Below are 25,250 nucleotides of genomic sequence, written 5' to 3' on the forward strand. Positions count from 1 at the left end.
CGGACGTTGAGGCCACACATCGCGGAGTAGTCCCTACATCCGACAAAAACTAGACATGGTAGCAGTGCACCTGGCCGCAGCAGGTGATTGCCATCTCTGCTGTATTTAATTGACACGGATGTACCAATTAAGGAAAGTCTTGCTTTCACGAAGGGGCGACAAACTCTCCAAGAAAGCACCGCAGTGCTTGCTGCTTTCAGTGGCGACAGCATTAATTATTAACACTTAGCTCCTCCGTGTAAGTTCACTTAAGGCAGATCTTCCATTCGTGCCAAGCGAGGATAGAGCGTATCAAGTGCCAAGCGTGTCGGCACCTTGTGAAGTCGACAGAATGCGAAAAAAACGCGCAAAAAATAAAGAACGATTTAGAGAAGGTGTCTCGCAGGCCAAGTTCATTATAGCCTCTACGCGGGCCTATCGGATGACACTTCTTTGACTTGGCAGCAACAGTCTTTCTGGTTTCTCCCTGCCACCTGTTTGCCGTCGTTTATAGGACCGTTGCATAGCCGCGTCCACTCGGCCGCGTCTAGTGCAGGCCGTTGGATACATCCAGGAAGCTGCCGCGGTGAAGGAGGAAGTGTTTAGCGCATTAAACGATCCCCGCTTTTCAAGGCCATGTAACGGTCTCTGCCCATGGTTGCGCGGTCTTAGTTCGGTAGAGGATCCTGCTACGTGATTTTTTTGAGGAATTCCTTCTCTGCGTGCCTTCTTGAGGACGTCACTGCAGCCGTGAGCTTTAACCTTGGGACTCCGCCCTTTTTCGTATGACAGCAATCCGGCCATCACGAATACCATCCGCGGGCGTGCCTTTCGAGCTACAGTGCTTTCGGCGGTGACCTGACGCCAAACGTGGACGATGATGCAGCGGACGCGTCATTTCGATGTACAGATAACTGACCAGATAAGTCGTTAGGCGAAACTTGTCGGAATGAAAGGCAAGAGAGTCTACGTAAGTAGCTACAAGGATCAGGTTCTTCCCGAAGAAAAGGCAAAACCTTCTCTTCGCCTCTGCCAAGAGAGTAGCTGTACGACAGGGCCGATTTTCGCTTTTTTGTGTTTTTCCTTTCTTTTTCTTTCCCAGTTCGACGACTTTCTTCTCCGAAAATGTTGCCGGCCTTGCAAACGAAGACGTGACCAGGGAAACATTAGTCCGAGCTCCTTGCAGGCTGACCTCGCCAATATGCGGCGCTGAGTAAGGCGTGAATAAAGAAAATGCTACGTTAAAAGTGTTTCTCGTTTTGCAAGCATCGTTGTTACAACATTTGGAAGGCTAGGTTTTGAAAAATGCCGAAGCAAAAGAAAAAAGATAGAAAGAAGATAAAAGAAGAATAGCGAAGAAAGAGGAGGTGTCTGGGATGCATGAAAGCGGATCTAAGAGGAAGGAAGGAAGAAAGGCCTCAGACGTTGCAGGCACATACCCACTACGGGGGAGTGGCCAAGACATGGAAGTTACAGGCGATACTTCCTCTTTGTTCCTGCAGGTGACGTCTCGCAGAAATAAAGCAGCATTGTTCGTGCTACATCCTGGAATAGTGAACATCTTAAGGGGCAGCCGAGGAACAAAAGCTTTGTCTTAACGCGCGTTTAAGCACACAAAGCGGTGCACTTTTCGCAAAGTAATATGTGCCAGGCATTGCGCTTTCGTTTTATGTACTTTTTTGTTAGCAGCGAATAAGCAGGTTTGTTGATTAATCACTTTCCTAATTTTCACGCTCTCAACGGGTGCAGTCCTTGCTTCTATATTTTTCCTTATGGTCACTGTTTCTATGCATGTAAAACAAAGCTGCAGTTCTCTGCGCAGCACATTTTACAGATCCGCTGCATGAGCTGCGAAAGTAGTTAGTATAGAAGTTAATTACTTTCTATTTGCAGCAGCTACCACAGCGCAAGTTTTGGAAAAAGTAGGTCGCAGAGGAATGGGGATCTTGCAAAGGGGACCTTACAGCTTGAAAGTGCGAAACTAAACATCTCCAATATATACGAAACAAAAATCATAAAAGAAGAAAGGAGAGCCTCGAGTTGTTTTACTTTTTTTTTATTCGAGAAGTGTGCCATGAGGCATAAGTTGAAAAAGGAAGGGGGGAAGGAATGCACGGGATTGAAAGTTAAAAGAAGGGGTGAAGAACCGTTGCGCTGAGGTAGTCGCAGAGGTTGTTAATGAAACGGTTGTCCATTGTCCACTTCACGTAGTCACTTTCGCGGTTCCACCGCAGGCCCACCTCCCTGAGGAGCCGTTTTCTGATAGCAGCCGTCGCTGGGCACGTCCACAACAAGTGCCGCACATCACATATGTCCGGTGCAGCGCCACAGTGAGGGCACCTGTCAGGTGCTGGCAGATCTTTGGCACGCCACCGATGACGGACAGATGGTGTCAGAGCCGCCCCTACTTGCACGCAACCCTGACTTCGCGCATACAGCGCGCAAATAAAATTCGCCGTAGAGAAGCATTCCGCGGGGAAAAGTTTTGCGTTACGCACAATAACACCGGGCTCCGCCCGCCTTTGTTAAGTATGTAGCCAGCTTCCCTCCGAAGCTTACCGGGAACGCCGACCATTCTGCCCGTCTTTGTCCCATCGCCTTTTAGCGCAGTGTTGAGCTAGTACCATGTGTTTTTTGTGCCTTTAACGCAGCTGCTACGCACACATGTAGGCCCTCCGCATTTGAAGGATTATTACTGGATATGCCGTTCTATTGCTATTCATTATTTAAAGAAGCGCTGAACTGCACGTTCATCTTTGAGGCCCGATCGTCAACTCCGTCAGTGTCAGCATACCTTGATCGGAAGTTTAAAACTATCTTCCTTCCAAATGTGTTCTATTCGCAACAGCAGTTTTTCCCTACATTTTAATTAGAATGCCGCCCACGCCGCTGCATAAGCCCTCGAGCCGATAATTTGGATCCGAATAGCGTGCCAAAGCTTTTGCAACTTCATCGGAGCCAGTCGAACGATTTTGAAAGGTTTTGTAAGAAATTTCAATAAATATATAAGACTCAACAAAATATATAAACGACGAAGGAATCCAGCGCGTGCGTGGCATTTAATATTCATCTGGTGCTTAGTTCTTCACGGGGAAAAGCGAGGAACCAAAAGTAGAACCAGACAGACTTGTTTCCGAGAAGAGCGAAACGAGTTTAGCGGAGACAGGAAAATAGAAACGCGAAGGGTCGGAACGTGCCTGTCTGAAAGGCTTCGCTGTGAAAACAGCTTTTGCGTCAGCCAATCTCAGCAGAGCCCACTTGTCGCATTCTGTTCCGTGCGGCTTGCTTTTCGCGAACACCGCCATCAAATGAGCACCGCTGAATAATCGCTAGCGCGGGTAAAGGAACGCGATTGGGCTTCGGTCGCACAGTGCGTCAAATGACTGAGCGCTCGTTGCGAGTGGGGCTTTATCATTCGAGGCGGCATGAACGCCGCTTCGTGTCATTCTGTGCAGAAATAAACTTTTTCTTTCTTTTTTTTTTGCAAAACTTCCCTTGCTTCTCTTTTTAGGGCTTGCGCAGTTTTATTTTCTCGCACGTGTTGGAGGGGCACGAGGGAATGGGGGAGGTGCCTGCAGTGTTCAAGGGTGTGCCATGGTCTCCAGGACAGACCCAAGTGTGCACGTTGCGTAAAGCGTGCGTGGCATATCGCACTCGCAGTTCAGTCTCCCCGCTTTTGACAGCCTTCGCCCCTGCCCTCATGCGAGCCGACGTTTAGGCTTCCACCCATATATATATATATATATATATATATATATATATATATATATATATATATATATATATATATATATATATATATATATATATATATATATATAGAGAGAGAGAGAGAGAGAGAGAGAGAGTTATCGCTCCTACCCTTTGTGCAGAACCTCCCCAGCTGCTGCCATCCACAGCCAGCGCTGACGTATGTCGGAAGTATACTTTCCCGCGCGATTTCGCATTCTCATCTGTAAAAGGCGATGCATTGTCGAGACAAGCATTCTCTCAAACTATTACGAGTTTGTGACCACCGTGCCGTTTGTATCTATGTAAGGTGTTTCCCTTAACTGAACAAAATCATTTGAGAGTGCCAGGAAAGGCGTCTTCAATCCCGACATGGTACAAAATTTCTCTCCGGTAGAAATAGCAATTTTAAAATATTTGTCTTTGTTGTACTCATTTTTCTGTTGGAATGTGGCGAATACTACTTAAAACTGAAAAAATAAATAAATACAAATGGTAAAACCAGTGGTCGAAAGTTCGAAGAATGTCCAGGCCGTTTGATTGCGCTCTTACGTGCAACGCCGCACGCCCGCATGGACAGTGCAGTGAACTGCAGTGCAGGGAACTGCTGCAACAAGGATCACCACGACTGCTAACAAACTCGCTACGAATGCTAACAAGTATAGTGCGGTACACTGTCCAGACGGTCGGGCATTGCAGGTCATTGCAGTACATTGCGAAGGTCTTACATGGCACGTTGCTTAGCAACACTATACCTCGTTACTCGGCAGAGCGGCATAAAACTGTCGCGAGAGTTCATTACGAAGGCGCATTGTAAACATGGGACATGGCGTACAATCACGCTACAGCGGACGCTGATATATGCGTTAAAGACGTGATCGATGGACACGGTTTTAGCAGTGTATACCACCGCTGACACAGCTGGCGCGAGTCACGACGATTGAAATATGGACGTTGCCCGCGTGTAACGTGGCCAGAGACTGAGAGCAGACATTTCCCGGACCACAACACAGGTCCGAAAAGATGCCGGCAGCACGCTACAAACACAGTCTGACGTAGAATTGTTCCTTGCACTTCTTTTGCATTGCTTTTTCTTTCGGGTTCATTTCTCCTATACTCGACTGAAGAAGTCAGCGAGCCCCGGTTAGCCAGTCTTTCGAACTTTTACTTGTTTGCATTATGTAAAGAAGCAATGATTTATTTTCAAATTTTTTGTCATTATGAAGGACGGCCAGAGTGGCTTATTCACCTGGCATCGTTATGACGTGGGTACGAGCCCATCAAATAGCCACAGCGAAGCTGGGGAAATTTCCGCTGCTCTCACCCACCCCTTTCTCAGAGTTTTCACTGCGGAAGGCGAGTTTTAATACCTTCATATTTTCATAGGAGAGTCACGCTTGCTTCTCTTGTTAATTGGACAACACATTCTTTTTTTTTGTTTTTTGGAAATATTCCTGCTTTCTTGACTGGAACGCGTATTTGAAAAGCTATTGTATTGTATGTGTGCGTGCGCGTGTGTGTGTTCAATAAAGTAGGCGCTTTTCTAAGACGCATTGATTATTTATTGTCGACATTTCGACCGTCTTCAAGTGTTGAAGAAAACTAGAACTTCGCGGCTAACTTGTCGCCAGATGATTTCGCCAAAGAAGCAGCGCGAAAGTTTTTCCCAAAATACGATGTTGTGCCTTCTTCAGCCGCTAGTTTAAATACTGCAGGAATCCCAGCGCACGTATATCAAATGCCGTCTGATGTCGACGCTGGTGGAATTGCGTGTCCGTTCTCTATGCTTGAGTTGCTGGCTGCAATAGGTGATGCGAAACGGAAAACAGTGCCCGCCCCGGACAATATTCAGTACGAGGTGTACAAGAACCTGAGTAGCGCTGCACTCCCTCAACTACTTGACACCATAAACAAAGTATGGCTGGATGGCGTCGTGCGCGAGAGCTGGAAATCCGCTGTCGTGATTCCTATTCCGAAACCAGGAAAGCCTCCGACAGACCTTGCAAACTTACGACCTATTTCCTTAACTCCTACGCTGTGCAAGCTGGCGTAGAAAATGCTAGCCACACGATTGTCATGGTGGCTAGAGCAGCACGGTTTTTATCACCCCGCACAAATCGGCTTTCGTCCATATATTGGTACAGAGGACGGGTTGGCTGTCTTGGCATCTGCAGTTTTGTCATCTACCCGCAGCCGCAATGTGCGTACCGTTTTAGCAATAGACGTTGAAAAAGCATATGACAACATCAGTCATGCAGCCATTCTGAACTCCATTGACATGCTCATCTCCCTCTTAGAGTGCGTAGCTTTGTGGAATCATTTTTGGAAGGCAGAAAATTTGCGATACGCCTCAGCGGCGAAGCGGTCGGATCATTTGTTCCTCTCTGCGGCGTGCCCCAGGGATCAGTATTGTCGCCGACGTTATTTAATATTGCTTTCATCCCGCTGGCTTGGCGCTTACATGACATCCGTGACATAAAATTTCTGCAGTACGCTGATGACATCACGGTGTGGAGTACTAACCAAGATCTGCGTACTCAGGAGGCTGCCCTCCAATCTGCCTTGGATGTTACCTCTAATTACGCATCATACATCGGACTTCAGCTTTCCGTGCATAAAACAACATACACGTCGGTCGCCAACCGCTGGGGACGCCGTAAACTTGCTGCAAGTCCAATCCGTCTTTGTCTATCAGGCACCCCACTTCAGGAAAGTCCGAGTGTAAAGTCCTTGGCTTAATGATTCACCAATCAGGATCAGAGACTGCATGGCTTTCTCAGGCAAAAAGGCAAGCTATTCAGACTGTGGGTTTGATTAGAAGAATTGCTCCTAAAACGGGTAGCGCAGGCTCGTTCGTTGCACGGCAATTGGTGAGGGCAGTTCTGCAGCCACGTATTGTTTATCAAGCCCAGTTTCAACATCTCACAAGAGCCCATTGGGATCGCCTTGACAGCCGTGAACCGAGAGGCTATGAGGACCATTACGTGCCTTCGACGCATCCCACCGGTCATAGCTTTACAAGAGAATGCGCAGCTCAATACCATTGATGAGCTGGTGCAGCAGCGCCGTGATGCGCGCAGCCTTAACGCCAGTCTATCGTACTCCACGCATGCACTGAGGACTTATGCAACGTCACACATCATTCCTCAGCCGCCAACGACAGTTCTTCTTCCATGGAAATTTTACAGCTCAGCGACAACAACCCAACAGATAATCGCCGACCAACATCTGCTAATTCGGCATCGTTGCTTCACCAGAAATTTGAAGAACAAGATGCTTGCCTGCCTGAAGGGTCAATATTTGTCTACGTAGACGCCAACGTCCAAGCCTGCGAAGCAACAACAGCAATCTAGACCTGCCCTGAATCAAACCTCTAGGTTTCAGCTTACGGAACCCCCTTCGTCCTTTTGTGCTGAGCTCGTTGCAGTTCAAGAAGCACTCTTCTACGTGGCCGACATAACTATGCTCCCTGCGGCCCGCGTTGTCATCCGCACTGACGCCCTTCAAGTTGTCCGGTTGCTGCGACGTGTTAGCCGCTGTCCAACGATATGTCAGGATATCCAAAGGCTCGCGGCACGCATCCCGCTGCCGGTACGTATTGAGTGGGTCCCAATGGATCTGCTGACCTATCAAAGCCAGGCAGATTTAGTGACCCGCCTTGCGAATCCAAACTCATTACCGGGTCGGCTCCTTCATTTGAACATTTTTACCCTCCTTTCATCAAGAAAGGAACTCCTCCGGCGCCGCACACGTGCTCTCATCCCTCCGTGTGCAGTAACCCTCCCCCGCGGTCTTACCAGTGGAGAGGAGGTTGCGCTTCGGAGGATCCGGGTCGGGGTTGCCTTCACACCTGCCGTCATTCGGAAGTGGCCTCAGTACCGAGATTTCTTTCCTCGGCCTGGGTGTCCGATATGTAAACGCGAGGACATCGAAGCCGACATTCATCACTTACTGTGGGACTCTAGCTCTCAAGCCTACAAGGATCCGGCACCTGAAGGTAGCGGGTCTTTCACCAAGCAACCCTGCTTCATACATTGCCTGGACGCAGGGACCGTACCATCGCTCTCTGCTGGACTTGATCAAATCAGCTAGCCTTTTTTCATTAATTTAACCATTACTACAGCTTTGATTACACCTTCGCCCATGATTGATGTCCTGAGGCAATAAATCTCGCTTAAAAAAAAATAAAGCCTACTGACTGACTGACTGCACAATATGCGTTGGGTGGCTGGGTTTTCTCTTCTCTATCTGCGCCTTGAAAATGGGGGCTAAACCTCTTCGAATTTTGTCCACTGTTGTGGACAGTGCGCAACAAACAGCAACATGCAACATGCTCACATGCCGCAGTTGCTTATCCTTTTCGTCTCTATTTTTCTTCTGCATGCTCTCCGAAAGCGTAGCACGGAAAAGCTAGGGCATCATTTTTTCCACCTTCACACTTTGGACGATGTCTTTGAGCTGGCACGGCCGTCTCCTTGTTCCGCGACACCGAAGCAGCATTCTCGGCGTTCGCCACCCGCTAGCGAAACCTGTGCGGCGTCGGCGTGGCCTTGGCGTGACACTGGCACCGGCGGAGGGAGGAAGCCGAGCAGCGGGTGTGTCGGCGAACTAGGCCGTCGTCTTTGCCGCCTCGTTCGCCCCGTGGACCGCGCAGCGAGACTTGGGGGGCCCGCAGCGCGGACGCACACAAACGCGGTCTATAGCGGCGGTTCAGCGAGTCCTCCTAACGGGCACTCTCACGCCACCACGGTCTCGTTGTAAACAGAGGGAGGGGGGCGTTGCGCGCCGAGGGGTAGCGGGCCGCGGAATTCAGCCCGCGACCCCCTTACACCGCGGCCCCCGCCACTGTAAAAGCGTTTGCCCAGGGAGCCTTATTGCATGTAATTCGGATCCTGCTGCAGCCGCTGGGTGTTGGCTCGCTGACCCGATTGCGTCACGCTGCCACTTGCTGCTGCTGCGGCCGACCTCTGCCTGCAGCGGCCAGGACCTATACACCGCTGCATGCCTGCTTGACATGCGTCACAGAGCGCGGGCGCGCACTTTCCTAACCCTCCAGAGAGCGTGGCTGCCAGCTTACAGCAGGTCGGCATGGTTTTGAAATGCGGCCTAGTCCTCCATTTAGATCGGAACGTAACTCCGGGAATAGGTTTGACTGGTCCGCTCGGGAGCGCTCGCAGTGGCGTCGGCAGCAGTTCGGCGGTGTTGCTTGCACGCCAGCACCGTACCGAGACAAGTGTACGCGCTCGCGGCCAAGAGTTGTCGGTGAACAACTTATTTGTTTCCATGTAGTAAGCATAAAAGGACCCTCGGCGAAACTACACAGAAAAAGAAAGGAACGTACTAACAGCCGCTGTCGCTGTCGTTTAGTGGAATTGTGACTTTTTTATCGGCTTTGCGTTTCCGCATGCACCATCATCAGACTATTTCAAAATGTCCGAAAAAGGAAAGGAATATCCGTTTATAATAATCATTTTTTAAGTGACATTTATTGTCTCAGGGCATAAAGGGAATAGGTAATGATGATTCAAAGAAAAGGGTTGTTAAATGAATGGAAAAAGGTTGGTCGGTCTAATCAAGTCGAGTAGTGAGGGATGATGCGGTCTTAGCGTCCAAGCGGTGTATGACAATGGATTGGTCGGTGAGAGACCCCCTGCCGCCAGGGGCCGGAATGACGGCGACAGAGCAAAGAGCCTCTTGAACAGCAATCAGTTCAGCACAGAAGAGGATGTAGGCTCCGGGAGTCGCAACGTGAACGTCTTATTAAGGGTAGACTGGCAAGGCCAGTGAACTGCAGTGTTGCATCTAGGTAGATTACGATGTAACCATTAGGCAGGTGAGCATCTTGTTTCGTAATTCGCTCGATAAGGGACGACGCCGCATGATTTGATGCTGGTCGACGTATATCCGTTCGTTTGTTGTCTCTCAGTTGTACAAACTGCCAGCGAGGAAGAGTTGGCGGAGGCGGTGGTAGGATGGAGTGTGATGAAGCATAAGCCTTGAGAACAATCGTTGTGTGCGAAAGGACCGCCTTAAGCTATACGAACATCACGTCGCTGTTGCACCAGCTTATCTAGTGTATTTAGCTGTGCATTCTCTTGGAGCACCACGATACGGGTGATGCGTGCAAGGCAAGTGATGACCCATCCTGCCTCTCTATTTACAACTTCAAGGCGATTCCATTGTGCTCTTGTCTAATGCTAGAATTGGGCTTGGTAAACGAGGCGTGGTAGCACAACCGCCCTCACCAACCGCTCTGCAACATATGAGCGGGCGCCACCCGTTTTAGGAGCAATGCGTCGAATCAGGCCCAACGTCTGTACCGCTTGCTTTTTATTTTTAGCTCGAGAAAGCCAAGCAGTCCCCGTTCCTGACTCGACGATCATCAAACCCAGTATTTTTACTGTAGAGCTTTCCTGAAGTCGAGTCCCGGAAAAATGGGAACGTATTGGCGTTGCAGCGAGTTTACGGCGCCTCCCGGCGGATGGCGGCTGTCATGCACGTAGTTTTGCTCACGGAAAGCTGTAGACCGACTGAAGAAGCATAAGTCGATGTAATATCTAAGGCTGATTGTAGAGCAGTGACTTCAGTCAGTAGGTCACGGTGAATGCCCCGCGCCGTGATGCCATCAGCGTACAGGAAAAAAACCTAACGTCAGGGTTATATCTATGCGCAATGCAAGACAGATGAAGGCAGTATTAAATACAGTTAATCACAATGCATATAGCAAATTGTAAATATTTTACAAAATTGCGCAATCTAAGGGAGAGGTATAGCTCAGTAAGGCATGTTGCTGGGCTAGTTGGTAGAGCATTTTTTGAAGCTGGGAAAAAATCCACCTTGGCGCAAATAAATTCACACAGTAAATTCACATGTCTCCTTGTGTCTTTTTTCTGTGTGAATTTATTTGCGCCAAGGTGTATTTATTCCGAGCTTCAAAAAATAAGCGGGAAATGCAGCATGTCTGTTGGGTACAGGATGGCAGCATGACGGATGCTATCGAATGCCTTTTCGACGTTCATGGCGAGGGCAGTGCATAGATTGTGCCTGCGGGTTGATGACAAAACTGATGATACCAAGACAGCTAGCCCATCTTTAGTGGCTATGGACGGGCGAGAGCCAATTTAGGTGGGCTAGTAGAACCCATTGGGCCCAAACCACCATGACAGTCTTATTGCTAACATTTTCTCTGCCAGCTCGCACATCGTTGGCGTCAAGGGCATACGTCTGCAGGCTGATCCCCTGAATTTGGCACGGGGATCACATTAGCCGATTTCAGCTATCTGGTACGACGCCGTCTAACCATACTTTATTAGTGGTGTCGGGGAGTTGAGGGAGCAGAGCGCAACTCAGGTTCTTGTAAACCGCATACGGAATGGAGCCGGGACCGGGAGCTATCTTCCGATTGACACTATCTATTGCTGCAAGAAACTCAAGCATAGAGGAAGGGCTCGCGATCCCCTTGGCACTGACTGTTGATGGCAGCTTATCGACACGAGCTAATGCATGCCAAGTAAGATCCTGCGGCTTTTGGAGGCCACGCATCATACTTTGGGAAAAACTTGCACGCCGCTTCCTTTGGCGAAATCATCCAGCGACAAGTTAGCTGCAAAGCATACTGTGGACGTTGCTTCGGGATGACGGCCGCCATGTTCCATAGCGCGGAGCATTCGCCAGAGAAAACCGTTCGATGAGTTTGTAGGAAATTGCTCACACTGCGCATGCCACTGCTGTCGTGACAGGTCGCGCTCAGTTCTGCTAGGCTTAGCATTTGGATAATTCAGCCGTGTGCGTGTTTGTGCAGACGTAGGGTTTCGTGAAGCTTCCAGCTCAGCTGGTCGGCGAGCAGCCCACAAGATAAGTAGACCGATATCCGGTGCCGGTCAATGCACGTCGGCCCAGCTGATGGCTGTGCCCCTATTTAGCGCGCATCCTTTGTGGTCAGCGAACATTGGTGACGACTCCGCAGAGAAATCTGGGGAAAGTTGTCCCAGTGGACCGCAAAACACTTGGGGTGTAACCGGCGGGCCCATGACGGGTGGAGAGCGACGACGATATATGGTGGGCGTCACTCCGTGCGCCGTGAGGTAGCGGCGCGACCCGACCACCACGCAAGGTCTGGAGCATATGTTGTACTTCGAGCATGCACAGCCCGCGTTGATGTATCGGGATGGTTCAACATGCGGAACAAACAACACACCCGACAAGGCGTCCCGCACACGCCTACCGCGGGGTCTCCAAGTGGGGTACCCCCAATCCGGGTTCAGGGTGTTGAAGACGTGTTGATGCGTGGCGTCCGTGTGCAAGGCTGTCGTTCTCCAGTATGCCTTCCGAAGGACGCTTTTGAGAACGGCGTTGACCTGAGGATTGCGTTGCTCCTGACAAGTCCCTTGGAGTGCTCGGCTTCTCGTGCATTCCGGTTGGAACCGGCTAGGCAGCCAATGTCGGCGAGAGGGAAGATCAGTCATTTGGAGGAGGCGGGGTGTGCGCTGGACCGGGAGCAGGAGCTGCGCCACCTTTAATGCCGCCGTGGCGAGAGGCGCCGGTGAAGCCACCTCCGCCAGCGCGTCACCGGAGGCAATAGGCCTAGTCTCAGGGCACAGCTCAGCAGCAGGGATGATTGAGTGACATTTGTCGAATGTCACGCAGCCCGACGGCGTAGGAGCGTCCGGAGCTTCCTCGGATGAATCCAATTCTCATGATATAGGGAACGCATTTACACGGATGGCGAGATTTTTCACTGTTGTTCTCCTCAATTTATGGCGCGTACCCACTGCGGGGGGTTGTACAAGACACAGGTGGTGACTTACAGACGCTCAAAAACGTTTTTAAAATAAGGAAAAAGGAATGCAGATTTGGCGAATGAAGTTGAGAACAATTCAGAAACTGCGATATTGGTGAAAAATGGAAATAGAACCATGTTCAGCCACCTTAGCAAGGACACTTCGTCATTCTTCTCCCCAAGAGTATTGTTGTTCGCCATATTGGAAACAGATGAGCCGTATTGGGCTGTAGTGCAAAACTGAACGAATAGCGGTACTCCATCTTAGCGTATGCTTCACTTTCGACAATATCAAACGTCAGCGTCCTCTGATTACATCTACTTCGATTGTCATTTTCTCAGCTGGCACGCTCGTGAGTATAAACGATGCACACCTTTGGGGGCCACGGCGAGTCCCACTTCTATGAGGTAGTACACTTGAAATGAACGAATGTCCAGCCAGTTCTTGTTGCAGTCATTCGACTGCCGACGAAGACGGGGCCAACCGGTTCACAAATCCACAACACAGCCGAAGCACCGCATTAGGGAAGATTAACATGTTTCAAGAATTAAAAAAAAACGCACGCTGTTTAATCTCTCGATGGACCATGGCCGTAATTTTTCGTGCATGCTTTCTTCCATTGTGCTTCAAATGGCCATTTGAAGCTGTTTCAGGCAAAGGGAAATGTGGTCTTTGTTTAGCTGCAGTGAAAAGTAAGGCCATTTTTTTATTGCGGAAGACTGCTTTCCATTAGAACATGCTTGGAGGTCTTATTATTAAGAAACGAAGCGAACTGCTGGTGTTCAGATGCTACGTGCAAGTAAGCTCTGTTCCAAAGGGGGCTATCCAGTTAGCTGCCAAACCTACCGGACCTACACCACCGAAGGTCAGTGCACACTGTTGTGCCGTTCTTCAGCGAAATATCAAATGTGTTCCCTCGTACAAAATCAAAGCATTCCTACCTTCCCACACTTAATACCGTGAACCGCGACAGACACGCGTCAGGATAAAAGCCGTCGCCTTGCTTACAAGAGGTTTCAACTCCACCACTAGGGCCTGTCTTGCTCGACGTTTCAATGTTTATGAAACAGCAAAGTAAGCCCGCCGAGACGGGTGCGCTGTGCTCATCGATGCGTTGCAGCACGCACTCCAATTGCCACTATCAATCGCAGATTGAGTCAGCCGGACGGTGCTGCAACGAATCCGCCTAGTTACCAGCTGCGTTCATACTAGCGTGATTTCAGCCTCATTGCAAAGAGAACCTTCAGTGACAGAGCGCTCCTGCTGACGTATTACAGTTCCATCGAAGAGCTTAGCGGTGTCTGAATAATCACTAGTCTTCCAGCACGTTCCTCATTACACGTGCCCCTCAATCGTAAAGCTCTTTGCAACAGTGTATGTATTACCGTATCTTTTCACCAGCTAACGAGGCTAAAATGCAGCCAAACTAAATTTATTGCCAGCAGCTCCCGCGCTATGTGCAAGGTCTAATGTAATGAGTTGCATCTCAAACGTACGCTAACCCATTATACGAGCTCGAACGTCACGGCCCTCTATTCAGAGAACCAGGAATCCCGGTCCTGCAGAGTTGCTGAGAGTACAGCCTCCTAACGCGAACGCTTCACCAAGAAAAACGCTGTGGTATAACTTCGTTACAGAAACTAAGGCGCGTGAAGAGAAACACCGGCACGTCTTCCCATGAATATGTATGGAACAAGCAAAGTAGGCGTGTGCCCGTTAAGCGTGCAGCAGACTGGGGCATAAGGCTGCAACGTCCAGGTGCGGCACCTGCGCCCTGACTGTTCTTTTTACATCATTTTTTTTCGTCTCATTGCGAGCCATTATGAATCTTTCCCGGACGGGTTTTCTCCGATAATTTATCAGGGCACCCTGTGGAACGCGGCTCTTGACGCGAACTGGCCAGAGTGGAGGCCGAGTTTGTTGTCGTTGGCATCGTCCTTCCAGTCTCGGGATGCGCGTCCAACTGGCGATCGGCGCGCTCCGATAGCGATCGAGTCCCACAAGGCTGGCGCGGAGAGCTGGAATGCCCGAGGACGCGCGCTGGCCACGGCGAGCAGATCGCGAAAGCGCCATCTGGGTGAAGGCTGAGCGCGCACTGCCGTCGTCGGGAGAAGCGCATCCCAGAAACGAAAAGGAGGCGCACCGGCAAAGGCGGTGCAGCGACACCGAGGCTGACGTCACGCTCAAGCACGAGCGAGCTCTCAAGTAGCGCATACACGGGGCAGGAAGAGGAGGCTCTAACAGGCGCTCATTTACGAATGGTCCGCATCTTAGAAAGCAAGGACGTATAGTAGCAGGAGTCCGCGGTAGAGAGAGGGCATGCAGATGGCTTCGTGACACTCAAAAAGGGCATCCTGAGGCTTTTCCCTTCCTTGTTCACTTTGTGAGCTACAGTAGCAGGAGTGGTTTAATATTACAAAAATACAAAGAGCAAGGAAAAAGTGTTGCCTGCCGCGGCATACGCCACCTAATACCTTGAGCACCCGAGCTGCGCCCTACGGGGAGAGAGGCACAGAGGGCAACGATAGCGAGACAGCACAGAGAAGAGCTCGAGTTCACAGCCACTGTCCTAAATACGCGAGCGGCCACTGCGCATATATACAAAAACATAGAAACACTGTATATGCAAAGCAGCGCGCACGTAGCGTCCTGCCGCTAATGGATCGCGCGCGCGGCTCACTGCAGAAGCGGTCGGGGTGAGGCGCCCGGCCTCGGACGACTAATGGACGCTCGTTAATTCAAATCCTCTTAATTCGAACTTTAGGTTTATTCTAACGGACGCTTTGGTCTCGTCAACACCACGTGTATCCCATACAAAAACGTCCTATGGGCGTCTGTGGAAAAAGCTATGTCCGTCTGTGGCCTTTTATGAACGTCTATAAGCACCCACAGAGTTGCTTATTGCCAGCTATTGAAAAATCTATGCCAGTAAAGCTATAGCTTTGGAACCATACAACTGTCTTAAGCTCTCTATAGAAAAATATATCAGCCTGTATCTACAGCTATAGATAGAAATAGGAAAGGCCTATAGCTGTTTGGGCCAAATGTCTATAGCCGGCCATAGGAGATTTTTATATTGGATTGCAAATGTGCCCTTTAGTTTGAACTCCGCATAGTTGAAAAAAATTTTCGGTTTCCTTCGAGTTAAATAATCGAACGTCGGCTTACGAGGCATGAATCGGAACACGTAGCGAAGGAAAATAAATAGTCGCAATCAAACTAACGCATCTCAGCGAAAAATACCGCACAATTAGAACAGGATAAACGGAGCAGACCAGGGTAGTTGTAGATAGAATTTTCCTTACCAGTTAATAAAAATATAAGTCCTAAAAAAATTTCCCAACTAAAAAATAGCAACCGGCTTGCCCGCGATAAGCCGTTCTAACCTAAACCAATTGCGGACGTACGCACGGAGGCGCTGCATACTAAAAATAAAATGGGAGCAAACGCCACTAAACCATTTGGTAAGATTGGGAATCCGGTGAGTCGGCCAGAAAACTAGGGTTCCGCCTGCAGGAGAACTGAAAAGAGAGGGGCTGTCGTAAGATTCTCGGGCTTTGGACCGCCGTTTGCTTTGCGCAATATTCGACTATCTAAGGCCTCAGTTTGTTTCAGTCTCTGCGAGTGGTTGTTCGCTTGGTTTTTCTAGACAACGTTGAAAGCAGTGCCCAGAATCACTGTTTTGCTTCGCTATTTATTTTCATTTCGATTTGAAAAGAAAGGTGCCCAAAGCACATATTTGTGGCAAACGTGCGAGCTCAAGCACAGTCGCCGTCATCCATAAGCAACAACGTCGCTGCATATTTGCAAATTTTTGAAGATTTCTACCGTGCAGGTCCTTTACTTTTTCTTTTGCATACGCAATACTGAAAAGACCGCGCCAAGTACAGCCTGAAATACTATTCTTCATGATATCCTGGTTCTCGCCACGCTATGTGAAGCGGAACTTATCGCTTTAAGCATGCGCGAATTCAAGCTACGTTTGGCCTCTTAAATTTTGCCCATATTTAAAAGTAGTTGTTTGTAAAACTAGAGTGCGCGTGCCAGCGACACCTAAACGGATCGGTACGGTCGCTAGTTGGGCTTAGCGCTCGCTCTTCATACGTCCAGTAGGTCAAGTGCTCTTATCTGCGCTAACGCAACGCAGCCTTGCCCCTTGGTCTGCTTCGAGTGAGCCTTGCTTTCGCAGTGGCTCGGGCTTAGTCGTGCGAGTGCCAATGTCGACAAATCATTTAGAACAAAGTAGAATTCGTGTCACTAGCTCAGAAGATAACTCCCGTACTACACCATGTCAGTGCATGCAAAAGGTTCCGGCCAGTCGAGGCAACCCCGCGAATGCAAATCTACTCACGGAGCCTGGTCACCTTCAGAGGTGGTGCCCCATACCTGCATTACAAAACGTGCCGTTTCATGCGTTTCCCGTTTCTTTTCCGGACATTGTGCAGCTGCTCACACGACTCAAGCGCAGTGGGGCCCAAAATGAAAAACTGGCCAGCGCACAAGTTGGAGACCACCCCTATAGTATACGTCGGTTCTTGCAGACTCGGTGTGTGGGCAGGGTGCGAGTTGAAATTGGGAGTAATTTACTGCTCCGTTCGCCATGGGCTTCTAGTGCCACAGGTACTAAGGCCCTTCTTTGCTGACTTTCGGAGGTTGGCATCGTGCCATAAACGGTTGCCGATAACGGCGAGAATGCAGCGTCGCGGGCTTTTTTTTCTCGTTCATGTCGGCCGTGTGCATTTTGTTTTGGTGCACTAGAGGAAAAGCATTTCTCTTTTGTGACTGCACGGCCTCTCATACGCTGCCTGACTTCCTTACCGTATCCTTCGCTGCTCGTTCTGTCTTCTCTGTCTATGGAATTGTGTGTGCTGTGTCTATGGGGAACTTGCGCTGAAGTTTGCGGTGCCGATTGCAGCGCCATAACGCACTGCCTAGCGAGAAGAGCAAGCAGTTTTGGGTAGTACTCCTAGTACTTTTCCGCGCCACCTTCAGGCGCTTATTGGCGTGAGCCTCCGCGCTCTGTCGAAGGCGCACGTGCCGTGCGTCAGCTATCTGGGCTACGCCGAGAGAAGCTAGGCAATGAATGCTGTCAGCCAAACGCGGGTATCTAATCGCGCATAATGTGTTCTCGCGTTTGTAGCGGCCCAAGCGGCTGACAAAAGCAGTTTTGAGTCCCCGAATGGAAGCCCCGCCGCGGTGGCTCAGTGGTTAGGGCGCTCGACTAGTGATCTGGAGTTCCCGGGTTCGAACCCGACCGCGGCGGCTGCGTTTTTATGGAGGCAAAACGCTAAGGCGCCCGTGTGCTGTGCGATGTCAGTGCACGTTAAAGATCCCCAGGTGGTCGAAATTATTCCGGAGCCCTCCACAACGGCACCTCTTCTTCCTTTCTTCTTTCACTCCCTCCCTTATCCCTTCCCTTACGGCGCGGTTCAGGGGTCCAACGATATATGAGACAGATACTGCGCCATTTCCTTTCCCCAAAAAAACAATTATTATTATTATCACCGAATGGAACAATTGCAGTTCCACCTTAGCCGCGCAGGTTCCCCATAGCGACGCCATGAGGGCAATGGCTTTGTGTTCAGATTGCAGTTTGCTCTCTCGTACGAAGCGGCACGTAAGGAAACGTGTTTTGGCTACCTCTTATTATCATATATCATGTTTACGAGGAGACAAACACAAAAATAAATACAAGCACTTCCTTTGAAACACGTTTTAAAGCAAGCGCTGGAATAGTAGGCGCAAAACCGCTACGTGACGCAGTGGGACATAACGCAATTTGATTGGTTTCATGGGCTTTAACGTCCCAAGTCGACTCAGGCTATGAGGGATGCTAGTGGAGGGTTCCGGATAACTTCGACCACCTGGAGTTCTTTAACGTGCACTGGCATCGCACAGTGCACGGGCCTCTAGCATTTCGCCTTCATAGAAATTCAACCGCCGCGGCCGGGTTGGAACTCGCGTCTTTCGAGTGAGCAGCCGGGCACCATAACCATGCAATGAGCCACCGCGGCGGCTACAGCGCATTTTGAAAATCTAGGAAGCGAGGAGAGCGTTCGTTACGCACCTGCCTCACTGGCTTGGAATGAAATATAATCAACTTTATATTGCACGTAAAATGCACCCAGCGCTTACTGGGCAGGAACCATGTTATCAGATTGTTTGGTACGGCTGGCATTTGGCTTGCCCCCAGTGAAGGATAATAAATCAAGCACGCCAGAGCCTTTCTCCCCTTCATTTAAGTCGATGAGGTAAGAACACACACTGCTTTCGTAGTCGCATGCGAGCGCCGTAAAACAGTTCGATTGCGAGCGAGAACCGTGCTTATCTCAAGAGGTGCGCTCTTCAGAAAGGCACGCGAAGCAAATAGAAGATGTTTTGCATGCGCTTATATAGATATCCAGCGGATTGTTTTTGCGAATTTCAATGTCAGTTGTTCTCGCCGGCTTCTTTTCAGCGATTACTATCAGCGCTTGAGGCCGTGTGGGATATCTCACATGGAATGACGTCAGCACGCATTCGCTCGTCAATTTTGCGTTTTTACTGCTCTAGTATCCCTTTTATCTTTCCTCATCTCTCCTTCCCTTCCCACAGCCTCCTGCTTCTCGGTCTCTCCTGTTTTGTTTTGTTTTCTTTATTTTATTTTCGACGTGCGCTCCCTGGTATCGCTACGCTACGTGCTGCTAACTGCAGACGCCATCTCAGACGGCCTCTGTCGCAACGCATTTGCAGACGAGGCAAAGAGGACACAGCCTTCCCCCATGCAGCCTAACAAGAAGTCGTGCATAGAACCGGGTACAAAAATAACGCCTACTCCCGTTTCCGCTAATAAAACGCGGCAGGTGGGATAAAAAGAGACAGTCGAGCGGAAAATGCGCTTTTCCTCGTGCAGTTCTTTTTTACACAATCGCGCCCACTTGGCCGCAACCGCGCCGCCACACATCGCGCTGCGTCCGTTTCTGGCCAGCGCGCGCGGTGTGGAGGGGAGGGATTCTGCTTCCGCGTATACATGCTGCGTCGCGTTTTATTGTTACGAGCCACGATTCTCCGTTCGTGCGTGCGTTGATCCTGGGCTTCTCCTTTCTGCTGCGGCTTTGCGCGGGGAAAGCAATCAAGCGGGGCTGGCCCCACGGGACGCCTTCTATCCACGAGGCGGGATTGCGAGAGCGCAGTCATAGCTGCAGGCGCTGGTATTTGTTGCTGCTCGAGACGCCGAGCTTACGTGGTACCCGACCAGTGCGCTCGTGTGCGGGGTTTTTATTGCTGAGGCCGCCAGAGGGGCACAGGTTACGGGCCGAGTGTCGCTGGAGACCCACGCATGAGAAGAAGCGGGAATCGCCTCAAAATCACGGTGACAAAAAGAAAAGGATACTGTGGGTGCGTTCTTTTTTGTTTGTTGTTGTTGAAAAAAAAACGAAACAAATAAAGTAGTCTATTAGATTTGACCAAAGCAGATCGGGCCTGAGTCGAGACGAGGAAAAAAATCGGCGGACGTTTGATGGGTGGCCGCGAGGTGGGCATAAAGTGAGCGGGGAGGGGGAAGCACGAAAAGCCGTTCGGTCTGCGGAGTTCTATAACTGGATGCCGTGTTACGGAAATCGGCGTGGCGTCAGCAGAGAACGACGGCGTTTCGCTCCCTGCTGTAGCTGCTGCCCGGGTGGCCGAAGCTTGGGGGTTCCTCTGCCCCGCCAAGAACCATAAGTGCGAGCGTGTGACCCGTTTCGGAGTGGAATGGAAGAAGAGTGGTCGCGTGCACGAAAATAGCGCCGGGGAGACTTACGAAGCGCGCCGGTGTCCGCTCCTTTCCCGCTGCAGCCGCGTTATGGCTTGTGTTTGTGTGTTTGGCCGGTAATCATCGTTGCCTCGCGTTTTGTTATTTTTTATCATCTTTCTCGGTGCGTGTCATCACAGCCAGGGAATAAAAATATTTCCTCGATGGCTTTCGCTTAGATTTCCCTCTCCTTAACTTTTTGACATTCGGTTTTATCTGGTCTCTCTTTTAGCCCCCCCCCCCCCCCCCCCGAATATTGTCTTCTCTCTCTTGCTGCTGGTTTTTCTTCTTTCTTTTCTTTCGTTTTTTCGTTCCTCACCTTTGAGGGCCGGCGAAGTGGAGCTAGCGTTTTATTTCCCAACACGGGACGTGATGGCACGCGGACCCTGAGTTCGATACGGGCGAAGATTGCCTCTGGATCCGCGGATATCTTTGGAATGCTGGTACCAGATCCTCGTGGTATGCACATGCTCGTTGTCTGGCATGCATTTGCTTTCAGCACGGTCACCATTTTTTTCTTCGCATTCTTTTCATTCGGAAGCTTTCGAACTGTCACGATCGACGATGTCGAAATAGAGAGTAAGCAATACCGCAATACCACAATGGAAGGAATGCTGCCAAGAAATTCGCACTATATTCTGCCTGAAGCGGGATCATCCAAGAAGTCTTTTTTCTTCGCATATTTTTATGCGTGTATCCCACGTAACCTGGAGTAGATAATTTAATAACAATCAATTCCTCATTATTTCAGCCGGTCCTCCATTGGCTGATTTTTTATGTTTCGCCGAGAAAAATAGCTGAGAGCAAGAGGGAAAAACGCGCACGTGAGAACATAATGACGAAAATCATCTAATTTAGGTGTTTAACGCTCTTCCTCTTTTTGGGTACGAAATATGCGTGTTCAATCAGCGTTTGTAAGCACATCCTGTAGCTGATTTGGTAGGTCGCGAGTTGTTTGGTGAATGCATGTCGTGTTCTCGTGTCTCCTTTTTTTATCACACGCGATGTTTTACAAGAAACACGCATTTACGTAACGCTGTGTCCCCATAACGAGCGCCCAAAATTTGTCAAAGCACTTTTGAACACCCTGCTGAAACATTGCATATGAGCCGCTTGCATCCAATTATGACAATATTTAGTCCATATGACATGTAAATATATACAGAAGTTAATGTTTTTTGTATGGAGTTTGTAAACTTTCTATATAATTTCCATATAGCGTGCATGACGTCTTATAGTCTTTAAGCTTCCATACGCGCTTTCTATATATTCTGTATCGACTGCATATGCTTTATACAGACTTCATATAATCCATATGGAAACATGGAATTGTGGGGTTATCATATGGAGACTTTTACTAGGGGGCTCAATGTCTGACTAAAGACAGCGTATAGACCTAAAAGGCACACTGGGGGTAAACCCCTGTCAAGCGCACAAGTTAAGTACACTTACGTGAAGTGCGCTTAGGCACCCCGAGTGACACTTTAGGCTACGTGGTTCTAAACGGGAAGGCAAAGCGCAATCGTAGTAAAAAAAAAAAAAAAAGTGGCGACACGAAATGAGCGCAACTTTTGAAGAAGTCGACGAAAAAGAAAAAAGTTTAAAAATTGACTGTTCGGCGTGATAGCTCAAATAAAACGAGCTTAAACAGTTTTTAACAAAAAAATACAAATACCAGAAAAGCCGAGACCAGTCGAGACTATCCAGAATTTTGGCAACAGACTAAATGGCGGCATGCAGCAGAGTTGCATCAGATCGCGTTCCTTTGTCGTGTTGCTTAGCTTGTAGCTATAACGAAAAAAAATTAACAGTGTTATAGGAAGTTAAATAAATTTGAGTACTTTTTATGCACCATACATATTGTGTCTTCAATGTCGCTGCTGTCGAGGTTACGCTCTCGGCTCTCAAAGTATGTTCCGTGAACACACTCCAACCGGAGTGCACTCTTCTGCGAGTTAATTGAAGCTGACGACCTGTATCGGTCGACTGCGGCATTTTGACGACAGAGGGACCAGTCTCACCAAAACAGAGCTTTTATACGCTAGAAAAGGCCAAGCAACCGAGTGCGAGTGTCTCCATCACCGGCAGATTTGGGGCGCCGATTTTGTGCGCGGATACCGGAGGCTATGCTACGCCGCCAATCACTTCAAAACGGCGGCAACTAGTCATTTTCCGTGTAGATGGTACGAGTTTGAATCCAATGGCGGGAAATTATTGAATTTCAATTTTATCAAGCATAAATGCGAACAAACGTCAGCACAGCCAGACAAGGTCAGAGAATCAATGTTCACTCACAGCAATAATATAACGCAGTTGTAATTGTGTCCCTTAAATTCTAGTAAATCTTGATGAAGTCAAACTATTGGCCAGACTATTTTGGCGACCAATCAAGAGGCACCAATGATGTGCTGTAGCAAGAGATGGTCAGTACTAATGTGTAAGGCTAGCGGGGATTCTGTGCATCGCGTTTCTGTAGTAGTCGAACAAGCGTTTTCCTCTTTCCGACTTTCGCGTTCTAAATATACCCCCGGAAAAGTGAGTTTCGCTGCTTTGAAAGCCTTGTATAGATGCAATAGCATGCATCTCCGCCATATCAGTACGACGACACGCAGCTGTTCTATCAGATGTCAAGTCGTCGCTGCAACGCCATGTTGCTGGTAAACTAGCGTGTAAGATCACATATGGAAGCCTCGCAGACTTATCCTATAAGGTGCACTACACTCTTCGACAGTGAAGCAGAAAACTAGGCCTTGTGCACTGGACTCGCTTTGTCCGTTCATGGTCACGAACTTTCAAACTGGTACCAAGCATTGAGATTTTCATTTCAAGCCTTTTTCTAATTTATGACCATGAATGGTAGCTTATCTTATCTATTAAGTGTAAGTATACGCATTACTTCCATACCTAAACATGCACTTTAAGGAACGGGTCATTGCAGGAAATTTATGTTTCATAAACTCGTGTTATCTCTGTTTTTGATCAGCTAACATAGGTCAACATATGCAACCTCAACCGAGCCAGGAGGTGCAACAAGTAATTATCTAGGCTTCGTCATGTCTGACTTAACCTCCTTCGAATCGATCAAGCTTCGTACGCCTAACTGCATAAAATGTCAGGGCCGCCTTCCGATGGTCTTCCAGGTCTTTATAACCATAACCAGTTTAGTACCACAGAAACGCGCTGCCTAAATTAGTGCAACCATTATGTATTTCCCAATGACGTAATTATGGCGACGATTATTGCAATCGCGTTATCTAAAACACGTATGGTAAGTGCGTCCTTTCATATTCATTACCACTCTAGTCGAATCAAGCTGGCTTCTACCGAGAAGTCTCACGAGTGCGGGTAAGAGATACATATTTTGTTTGTGCCCTTGCGAAACTAGGCAGCTATGCGAGTTCCACATCTGTGGCGGACGTGTTGGAATAACCGGAGATAAATACCCGTAATCCAGAACGCTGGGACGGTACGATGGGTTCGTGCTTTCTTCTTTTATGCCACGTGGGCGTCAAATGCAATCTATGGCCTCCGTATCTTTCTGCTTCGTGGTTTCAGTCAAAGTTCCCTTGGCTCTTTACCAATTTGAGGATGCTTTCCCGCATGAAGACCATATGTGCGGAAAAACCTGCTTTCAAACTTGCTTTTTTAGTTTTTGTTCGAAGTTGAGCGTGATCTTTTACTTTAATAATTATACGAAATAATAAGGATAGGAAGAAAATATACGAAATCATATAAATAATTTATTTTCACTGGGTGATACACACTGTACTTGAAAACTGTACTGAAGAAATGGGGTGGGGCTCGAAGATGTGCGTAAAGCAGCCGCTGTGAGAAGGACGTCATTGGTTTAGAATTGATTGCTATCTCACACTACACAAAAACAACTATTATTCATCAAGTGCTCTTGAACATTCTAGCACATTATGCGCGGCACATATCTATAGTCCCTGATGTCTAAATGTCTAAAGAGAGCAGCAGCTAGAGCACTGAGCCAAGCAAAAATTAAAAATGCGTGCGGACCGGAAGTGATCAGAGCCAGTCGGCGTCAGAGGAAAGCAGCGCCACCTACCTGAGCTGCATTATCCGGTCGTACGTTGTGGACCTCGACGGCCTCGGTGGGGACAAAAAAAATTCAATCAAAATGGACGCAATCCTTTCGCGAACACGAGTGGCTGTGTGGCCTCCTGGCGCCCTTCAAAGACGCGATGGCGGCCGAGATGGGCGCGCAAATCCTGTCGCCGCGCACTCTGAGATAAGGCAACAGCGAGTGTCGTGTCACTTGCACAATACCTCGTCACCTCACTCACTCTCACTGGCACAAGCGGCGATTCGCAGGACAAGCCCTCCTGCTGGCTCTGAGCGGTCACTGCGGGACACGTACGGCGTGACGCCGGCCGGTCAGGTTGAGGCCATGTTCGCACAGTCGACGAAGAGCTGCCGGTCACGGCGGCGCTTGGACGTTCTCTGAGCTGCGGGTACCAGGAGGGCGGAGGAGGGGGCCCGTTACTCGGATCTCTTTCTCCCGTCGTCGCCGCCTCTGCCGGAGGCTACGTGTGTGTCGCGCAGGGTAGAAAAAAGCCGTTGTTCGGCCGGCCCTACAGCGGTATATCTGCCTACCCGCTCTCCCGTTCGCAACGTGCGCCGCGCCAAAGGAGAGAGACGCCCGCGCAAACCGGCTTGCGTTTTATACGGGCGCTGGCAAGACTGGCTCGCCGACAACTGGTCTTTCGGGATTTTGCTTGCCGTCTGGAACGGAGAGTTCCTCTCGCTGCACTGACCCCGTTTCGGCGAGCACGCCGACGTCGAAAGCGCTCGCCACCAACACCGAACCTCTCTCTCTCCCCCTCCTCTTGCCGCTGGAGAGTCTGACCACCGGCGGCTAGCCCCTCCTCACACTGCTTGTCCTTTCGATTATATCCAGCACGTCGCGAAGAAAATAAGCTACGTACCTTTCACTCGCTCTCCTTCCCTCTCTGATGGCTTGGCTGGTT

General features: G+C 49.4%; 1 protein-coding gene and 1 non-coding gene across 2 annotated transcripts in view; one reads left to right on the plus strand and one right to left on the minus strand.

Annotated features, from left to right (window-relative positions):
- Positions 1 to 25,034, minus strand: part of LOC144125691 (uncharacterized) — a 31,312-nt gene extending 6,278 nt beyond the window's left edge. The window contains exon 1 of the mRNA XM_077659308.1: positions 24,329 to 25,034. Within this exon, the coding sequence (XP_077515434.1) occupies positions 24,329 to 24,339 (11 nt within the window). The 5' untranslated portion in view covers positions 24,340 to 25,034. The remainder of the gene's footprint in view (positions 1 to 24,328) is intronic.
- On the plus strand, positions 17,679 to 17,750 carry TRNAT-AGU (transfer RNA threonine (anticodon AGU)). The gene has a single exon. It is a non-coding gene; the product is annotated as a tRNA-Thr (tRNA).
- Positions 25,035 to 25,250: the final 216 nt, after the last annotated feature.

The sequence above is a fragment of the Amblyomma americanum genome, chromosome 3 (genome assembly GCF_052857255.1).
Source record: "Amblyomma americanum isolate KBUSLIRL-KWMA chromosome 3, ASM5285725v1, whole genome shotgun sequence".
NCBI lineage: Eukaryota > Metazoa > Arthropoda > Arachnida > Ixodida > Ixodidae > Amblyomma > Amblyomma americanum.